We start from the raw sequence: 8,568 nt of genomic DNA, 5'->3' as shown, positions 1-8,568 counted from the left end.
TATTTTAGCCTTGCAGGGCAGAAGGTGGCTGCAATCCTGATCCATGCTGCTCTGCCAGACCTGGCTGTTCAGGGCTTGCAAATCCCTGCTGCAGCAAAAGCCTTGCTGGAAACATCACGCTGACTGCACAAACCTGAGTGGGCAGTGGGTTATGAACATCCTTTGTATAGGATACTCACATCAGTTTTGTTGCTTTAAAGAACTCCCTGAAACTTAGCTGGGATTCCTAGATTTCCTGTTCTGCAAACTACCATTGACAGTATTTTACATGCGTGGTGGAAGCCCCATCAGTAAAAAGTGACAGGTTGGCATGAAAGCATTGCCTCATCCAGACCCCAGATGCTTTGCTGGGACTGGGTGTAAGCAGAGTGAGATGAAATGGCATCAGGGTTATTTCTACAGTTTTTATTGGTCTGAAATACTTCAGCCTTCACACACCCAGACTGCATGGACAAATGGCTGTGAAAATCAGCCTTTCCTTATGGGTATAATGGCCTAAAACGGAGTAGAGGAAGGTAAAGAGTTGAAAGGCAGACAGGAACAGTTAGAGGCATGGGTTAATATTTTGTGAACCCTGTAGGAAAATAAAAACCCCCAATAAAATAAAACTTAGCATTTGAGGGGGTTAATTACTCAGACAGTTGCTGATCTGCCTCTTCTGCACTTGTAGCAATAGAACATAATTGTTCAGTTTGCAAGAGCCTAAAGCAAGCCACAAGCAAAAACTTTCTCTCCTGCACTGAAGGAAACCCACCATTTAGATTTACATTGCGTGGGGTTTTTTTTTTCCAGAATTGCGCAGACAAAAATAAGGCCTCCAGGCAGGTGTATGTCGTGGTTATTCAGGCCTGTCAGTGCTCACTGTTGAACTTTATCCCCGGATCAGGCAATGTTCCCAAGGTGAGTAAACACACCTTGGACAAGCCTCCACTTCACAGCCAACTAGCAAGCATCTGCCTACCGAATGTGCCAACTGCGCTTTGCCTGGATGACCCCCGTGTTCCCGCTTCCAGATACTCTTTGTACTCAACCTTTCCCACACACTGAGAAGTTACAGCGCTTTTGGTTTCAAAGCCAAATTGGATCAAAGTTTGGTTAAACCGCTAAATTTTGTAACTGCTGCAAAAGAGCAAACCCAGGGGCTAAGAATCACTGCTTTCAGTATTCATTAATCAAACCTGTTAAATGATTACCTCGTCAGGGCTGCTTTGTTGACAACTCTGCACGATGACAATGTCAGTGGCACTGTCCCAAGACACATCCAGTGGTGACGTAAAGGACAAGCCTCCCTCACCTCACCTGGTGGGATGGACACTACCCTGAAGAATATTTAAGGAAGAAGGATGCTTCCTTGGAAAGAAGCGATCGCAAGAGTACCGCAAAGCAAGTGAAACAGGATCAACTGAAAGGGACAGCAGAATCCTCTCTGACATCCAACTCAATCTCAAAGACAGTAAGTAGAATAGCCTCTATTTTTTCCAGCTTGAAATTACCAGTGATCTAAGTTCTCTGTTTCAATTTTAAAGCAGAAGTATGTGATCGAATCGACTATAAATTCTACCTTTGCGTTATACATTGTTAGGAAGGCTTATTGATACTGGTTATAACATCATAGTATGCTAACACACTAATATATTTGATTTTAGATTGTGATCAGTATTTCAAAGCCATCAACAAGACCCACTACAGGTTCAATAATGCCCCCACAGTTGAAAGCAGAGGTAAACGTCATGCCCAAGGTTGTCCAGGGGGATTTGCAGAGTCTGCCTCCAGAAGTGAGGGATTTCATTGAAAATAATGCCAAGCTGTGCCAGCCTGAGAGCATTCATATCTGTGATGGCTCAGAAGAAGAAAATAAAAAAATTCTGGACATCATGGTAGAACAAGGCATGATCAAGAAGCTGAGCAAGTATGAGAACTGGTAAGTAGCTAGCCCGGAGGAAGTCAAGTATCAACTCAGAATTGCAATATGCATTTTCTATCCTGTTTACTTTTAAAACTGCTTATAGCCCTTCAATGTTTGCTTTCCATGAACATTTTGGCACTGTAGCTTACACAGGTGAAACATTCAGGAAGAGCAAACTTTTTCCTCTAAAAATAAATGTAAAGCATATTATTCAATTGGACTATCAACTGTACGTTGTCTCTATTGATTAGTTACATCAGCAAACTGAAATAATGTCATGAGACTTATGCAACTAATCATTAACAATGGCTAAATATTATTTAGCAAATACATCTTTTGAATAATTCTACTATTTTAGTCAATTAGTTTATTCATCAAATACTTTTCTGTGGCATTCAAATAGCTCTGTGGGTGTTCAAATATTATTCAGTACAGGCATTATTCATATCGTGCCGATGAGCTTTGACTGTAATGTATTCAGCAAATACTTTTTTCAAATATTTCATCATCTCTCCCAACTAACCCAACATGAAAGGAGAATATTAACAACAAGTACATACTCGGGAATTACGTGCCGACCAAGAGATCTTCATGGAAGAAATCTGCAAAGACTTCTGAATAACTAAGTGCAGGAATTTGGCAATCTGTTTGCAGACTATTTGGGAGAGAAAAGGGCAAGATTCACCAGATAAATTATTCATTGTTAATTATATGCTTAGCTGTAGTGATGATGGTTATGACAGCTTAACTAGAACATTTTTATACTCGTGGAAAATTTCTATGCACAGAGGTGAAAATGTAAAACAATCCTCTCTATTGTAAATAGATGGCAAAAATTCTTTAGAGGGGAAAAAGAATCCCCTTTAATAAACTCTTTCACCTTTTATGATCATGCTTATACTCAGTATTTCTTTTGTGATGCCTCTAACTTAAAGGACTATGCCAATCCACTAAGCTGATCCCAACCCTTAAAGTACTTGCTTGGCATCCACTTTGCTTGAGGCATGATTTTGTGGTCCCCATGCAAAACAGCTTCACACTGATGAGAATTAAACGAGATTAACTTTTCCCTGGAAGTTAGCAACAGGGAATAAGACTGACATAAGAGGCAAAGGAGTATTAACATGTAACTAGAACTTCCTAGGCCATATAATTTGGTATGTGTACTGGAAAGTCTTGAAACAATTTGCATGAGAGGATGTATCCGAGTGATTTTTGAGATGGTCTGTAATACTGGCTCTGCCACTGTAGTTTTGACCTTACAAAGCATTGTACCCTTTTAGGCTAAACCAGACCCACAGAAGGGTAAAAAGTGCTATATTGGTAATTAAAGGCTAATTTCCTGATTTTTGGTGAAATGCAGCTGGTTGGCTCTCACTGATCCAAGAGATGTGGCAAGAATTGAGAGCAAAACTGTCATCATCACTCAAGAACAGAGAGATACCACTCCGATCCCGAAAACTGGAACTAGCCAGCTGGGTCGCTGGATGTCTGAAGAAGATTTTGAGAAAGCCTTCAATATCAGGTTCCCAGGCTGCATGCAAGGTAGGCACGAAAAGGACAGATTGACATTGAACTTCCAGTATTACAGAGACACTAGTACTACTAGTTACTGTAATCCTTAAAGAAAGATTTTAGCTGAAGGTTTAGGTTTATATCCTTGATGTGAGTCACTTTGTTGGTTTCATCCAGATCTTTACCATAGATCCAACTGCCTGTGCAAGGATAGTCCTCAGTCTCTTTCCAGTGTTCACCTCTTCATAAAGAGGGGCAAAGTAAGGCAGGAAAATTTGGGTGATTTTTTTTCAGGAAGTCACACAGCAACTAAGCAGCAGATATGAAGTGGGGTAAGAACGGAGGACCTCCATCCCCGGCAATAATTTCAGGTTCAGTGATTTACACCAACAGAGAACTTGGCCTCCACCCACCTTTACTACTGGCTAGACACTTTGTCTGAACATCGACTTTCAGCATTCAAGATAAAATTTCTTGCCACACAATTAGACAAACAAAGATACAGCTCTTTAAACACCATCAGAAACACCCACAAGACAAACAGCTTTTAAAGGAGTGAGAAACAACCTCCATGTTAACAAAGATAATTTCAAAAGTTCCTTGGTTTGCCCTTTGCCACATCTTGCTACTCCCTGTTTTCCAGGACGTACAATGTATGTCATCCCCTTCAGTATGGGGCCTATTGGGTCTCCTTTGTCCAAGATTGGGATCGAGCTGACAGATTCACCATATGTAGTGGCCAGCATGAGGATCATGACACGGATGGGAACGGCTGCTTTGAAAGCCCTGAGCAATGGGGAGTTTGTAAAATGCCTGCACTCAGTTGGATGTCCTCTACCACTAAAAGGTAAGAGACATTAAAAACTGCCACCCCTGGAAATTCCCAGGGGCATGTTTTAGAGCTGGCTGCATGTTCTCAGCACATGGGAGACACTCATCATAGAAGACCAGGGTGGTTTGAGACAGCACTAGGTTCAGAACTCAATTAAAGGAATTAAAGCTCAATGAGAGTTTCATGGAAAGGAGATTATTATCCCTAGTACTTACCAGGGAGTTTCCTCTAAAGCATCTGGTATGGGTTGCTGTCAGAGTCTCAATGCTGATGAAACAACAGTGTGATCCAGCATGGAAATTGCTGCATTCATGAGTACAACATTCTGTTCTGCAGAACCATTAATCAACAACTGGCCTTGCAACCCGGAGTTAACGCTAATTGCCCATCTCCCGGATCGCAGAGAGATCATTTCGTTTGGCAGCGGTTATGGAGGAAACTCCTTACTGGGGAAAAAATGCTTTGCTCTCAGAATTGCCAGCAGAATCGCCAAAGAGGAGGGCTGGTTAGCTGAGCACATGCTGGTAAGAGCTATTAAATCATGTGTGTTTGAACAGCCATTAAACCCTAAATTAACTCAACATAAATACATCACATCTTGCTATCAATGAAATTAGTCTTATATGGATAGTCCTGTAATATTAGATATGAATTTATCACATGGCAGGCTTATGAGAAATAGGAAACTGCTTGCAAGGTTAAGTACCAAACATTTCAAAATAGTATGTGTAAAATCAGAAACCAAGACAGACTTAGAACTTCTGACAGTGACTACTTGTAGGCAGACCCACGTACTTGAGCAGGGCATAAACTTCATCACTGGGTATCCACATTGCCCCTGAGTCTAAGAGCAAAATATTAATGCAAGTTTTGAAAATTGTCTTTCATGTTTTGAAGAGGTCTACGCACTCAAAAATCTGCAAACATTTTTGTACCCTTCCTGCCTTTATTTTCTGCTATCATTTAAACATTCTACTACCATAAGATACCACAGAAAAAAAGAGTTTCAAAGTGCATAAGAGAACAGTCTCAGAAAGAATATATGCAGACTCTAAGTGCAGAAGTATCCATACATGAAGTGCTTTTACTTCACTCCAGTCGTGCAGCCAAAAGACTATTGCCTGGTTTTCTTCTGTCTCAGCTGAGAAACACAGATGAATATAGTTTGTGTATCTTTAATCAGCAAAATAAAAACAAATGTTTGAATTATACCATTATATCATATAAGAACTCCTTACAGATATTCTAAGGGCAAGAAGAGTAGATTTTTTGATTAATAAAGTACAGTTTGAGTTACTTGTCACCTATATTATGTGGTGGTGCTTCTGTAGGAACAAATTTGCATCATTACTACTTGCTGGGAGACAATCTTCAAAATGAAAAGTGCAAGAAAAAAGACAGTGTTTAACAGTTGCATTAATTTTTCAATAGATCCTGGGCATTACCAATCCAGAAGGTAAAAAGAAATATTTTGCGGCAGCATTCCCTAGTGCATGCGGAAAAACTAACTTGGCCATGATGAACCCAAGCCTGCCAGGATGGAAAATTGAGTGTGTGGGTGATGATATTGCCTGGATGAAATTTGATGAACAAGGTATGGAACGGAAATTGGGTTGGTTTACAGTCCAGTATGGGTTACTTTTAGGTGCAGCAAGACATGCTATGAAATTCTGGATAGAATTAAACCAGTTTGATTTACTAAGGAACATTTTGTCATTTAACTTCCAGGCAACTTAAGGGCAATCAATCCAGAAAATGGCTTTTTTGGTGTCGCGCCTGGAACCTCAGTCAAAACAAACCCCAATGCTATTAAAACCATATTCAAGAACACCATCTTTACCAATGTAGCGGAAACCAGTGATGGAGGTGTCTATTGGGAAGGCATTGATGAGCCATTACCACCAGAAGTAACGCTGACTTCATGGAAGAACAAGGATTGGACCCCAGATAACGGTAACCTGGCCCATTCCACAGTATCTCTTGGCTTTCTCTGTTGGATTCAAGTTAATTCTGCCATTATGACCTTTTCATTGTATTCCGTGCAGGGGAACCTTGTGCTCATCCCAACTCACGATTCTGCACTCCAGCCAGCCAGTGCCCCATCATGGACCCTGCATGGGAATCACCGGAAGGCGTGCCCATTGAAGGAATAATATTTGGAGGCCGCAGACCTGCTGGTAAGACATGCAGCAGCCACATGTCAAGGCTGAAGTGCTGACCACAGAAGGGTTGAAACACAGCTGGGCATAGACACAAGTTTTGCTTGCTTGCTTTGCAAAACCAAGGAAATAACCATGTTAAGTTTAACTTCTCCATGTATGCCTTTGACACACACTTACAGCCACTGATATTTCAATGTCTGAATTGTTGGATGTTAACACAAAACAGGTAATAAAGGGCTAGAGAGAGATCAGGACCCACTAACCTGGGCGATACAGACGGCAAATTGCTGTACTTGTCTCAATTTCCTTACAGTTTAACTAGTTCAGCTAGGAAATGGTTAGAGAAATGAACCAGTTGTAGACAGTTTCCAGAAAAGGAAGTAAAAATAAATTGATCTGTTAAAGGTCACGTAAAGTTGGAAAAAAAAATGTAGAAGTAATGCTAGGTCTGAGTCTAATATCATGACCACAGGAGCAGATTCTAGTTCCAATAAAATCTGCTGGGGAATCTGAGGTCCCAGATATCTCCCACTAAGCAATTAAACATGGATGTGTTCAGTAATCAGTAGCCAGTTCTGAAAACATTCATATAAACTTCTTTGCTGTAAGAGGGCAGGAAATGAACTGATTAAAAAACCCAGGAAAATTTAGAATGTTATACAGTAGCATGCATTCAGCAGTATCTCAGGTAGCAAAACCTGTTACAAAAATGTTTCTGGACCTCTAATTACTGAAGTGATTTTGTTCTTTACAGGTGTGCCTCTCGTATATGAGGCCTTTAACTGGCAGCATGGGGTATTTATAGGAGCAGCTATGAGATCTGAAGCAACAGCAGCTGCTGAGCACAAAGGTAAATCAAAGTTTAATCTGCCTACCTATATTAAAAGCAATCCTCTCAGGGCTGCCTGCTCTGTCCTCCTCCCCTGCTCTTTTGCTTTTCAGTCTTGGCAGCTAATTTTGCAACCTGTGCATTTTCACAACAGAAAATATTTGTACTGGAATTAAAAGCCAAATTCTCTGTAAAAGTCAAATTAAGCAAAATAATCCCCTGGGTGGCAAGCATACAGAATAGGGTGCAGGCATGGGGTTGCCAGAAGCCTCGATATGGAGTTCTTGTTACAGTCTGGCATAAATAAACTTAAATTTTCTTTTATGCTAGAGCTCAACATAAATACAGGAACAATGAAAGCCAGCTTTTAAGGATCTTCATTTAGGCTGCTTGATGCGAGATTTAAGAAATTAGTTTCCACTGATTACAAAAATGAATTTGTACCTTTTTTGTGTATCTAGGGTAATGCTTGTATTGTTTCTTAAAGCTCTTTGGTTCAGATGCAGAAGGGTGGTTAAGGGACCCTGAGTACTAAATCCCGGGAGGATCTGAATCTTTGTGCTTTAGAATAAATGTGCTGTTTATTACCTTACATTCTCCATTTGTGTTTTGAACAGGTAAAATCATTATGCACGATCCATTTGCCATGAGACCTTTCTTTGGCTACAACTTTGGCAAATACTTGGCCCACTGGCTCAGCATGGCACATCGTCCAGCTGCAAAACTACCAAGGATCTTTCATGTTAACTGGTTCCGGAAAGACAGCCAAGGGAAATTCCTGTGGCCTGGCTATGGAGAGAATTCCCGTGTGCTGGAGTGGATGTTCAACAGAATTGAAGGGAAAACCTCTGCCAAGCCAACTGCCATAGGTTACGTCCCTGCTGACACTGCTTTGAACCTGAAGGGTTTAGAAGACATCAACCTGACCGAACTGTTTGATATCTCCAAAGAGTTCTGGGAAAAGGAGGTAGAAGAAATCAAACAATACTTTGAAGTGCAAATTAATGCTGACCTTCCCTACGAAATAGAAAGAGAAATGCTTGCCTTAGAGATGAGGATAAAACAGTTGTAGCTGATCAAGAGCACAATTATTTATCAATCCACACATACTAAGACAGGACAAACACGTTTTACCAAATCACCACTGGGAGCACAACAGCACACTGATGGGCAGAGAGTTATAATGAAAAGTAGGTCTTAGTTTAGTTAGAATATAGGTAGGGGCATTCTAGAAATAACTCCAGGCCTAATGATTTATAACTACATCAGTTGTTGTGAATAGGTGAGCAGCTGTGGGAATATATGTGCACGTGGTCTTCAAAAC

General features: G+C 40.7%; 1 protein-coding gene across 1 annotated transcript; it reads left to right on the top strand.

Moving 5' to 3' along the window:
- Nucleotides 1-1,652: 1,652 nt before the first annotated feature.
- Nucleotides 1,653-8,316, top strand: PCK1 (phosphoenolpyruvate carboxykinase 1). Its single transcript, XM_009645431.2, has 9 exons — nucleotides 1,653-1,921; nucleotides 3,270-3,451; nucleotides 4,065-4,268; nucleotides 4,590-4,777; nucleotides 5,685-5,847; nucleotides 5,982-6,206; nucleotides 6,299-6,430; nucleotides 7,170-7,265; nucleotides 7,862-8,316. The coding sequence occupies exons 1-9, from the start codon at nucleotides 1,698-1,700 to the stop codon at nucleotides 8,314-8,316; spliced, it is 1,869 nt and encodes a 622-aa protein (XP_009643726.1). The 5' UTR covers nucleotides 1,653-1,697.
- The last annotated feature ends 252 nt before the right edge of the window (nucleotides 8,317-8,568 follow it).

The sequence above is a fragment of the Egretta garzetta genome, unplaced genomic scaffold (assembly GCF_000687185.1).
Source record: "Egretta garzetta isolate BGI_Z169 unplaced genomic scaffold, ASM68718v1 scaffold188, whole genome shotgun sequence".
Taxonomy (NCBI): domain Eukaryota; kingdom Metazoa; phylum Chordata; class Aves; order Pelecaniformes; family Ardeidae; genus Egretta; species Egretta garzetta.
The sequence above is the reverse complement of the archived record's forward strand: the minus strand, read 5'-3'. Positions and strand labels throughout refer to the sequence as shown.

Bases quoted from the DNA above. Each gene is read 5' to 3' on its own strand.
- PCK1 (XM_009645431.2), top strand. From the start codon at position 1,698: ATGCCCCCACAGTTGAAAGCAGAGGTAAACGTCATGCCCAAGGTTGTC. The intron at 4,269-4,589 runs GTAAGAGACATT...TCTGTTCTGCAG, and splicing joins ATGTCCTCTACCACTAAAAG to AACCATTAATCAACAACTGG. The intron at 6,431-7,169 runs GTAAGACATGCA...TGTTCTTTACAG, and splicing joins TGGAGGCCGCAGACCTGCTG to GTGTGCCTCTCGTATATGAG.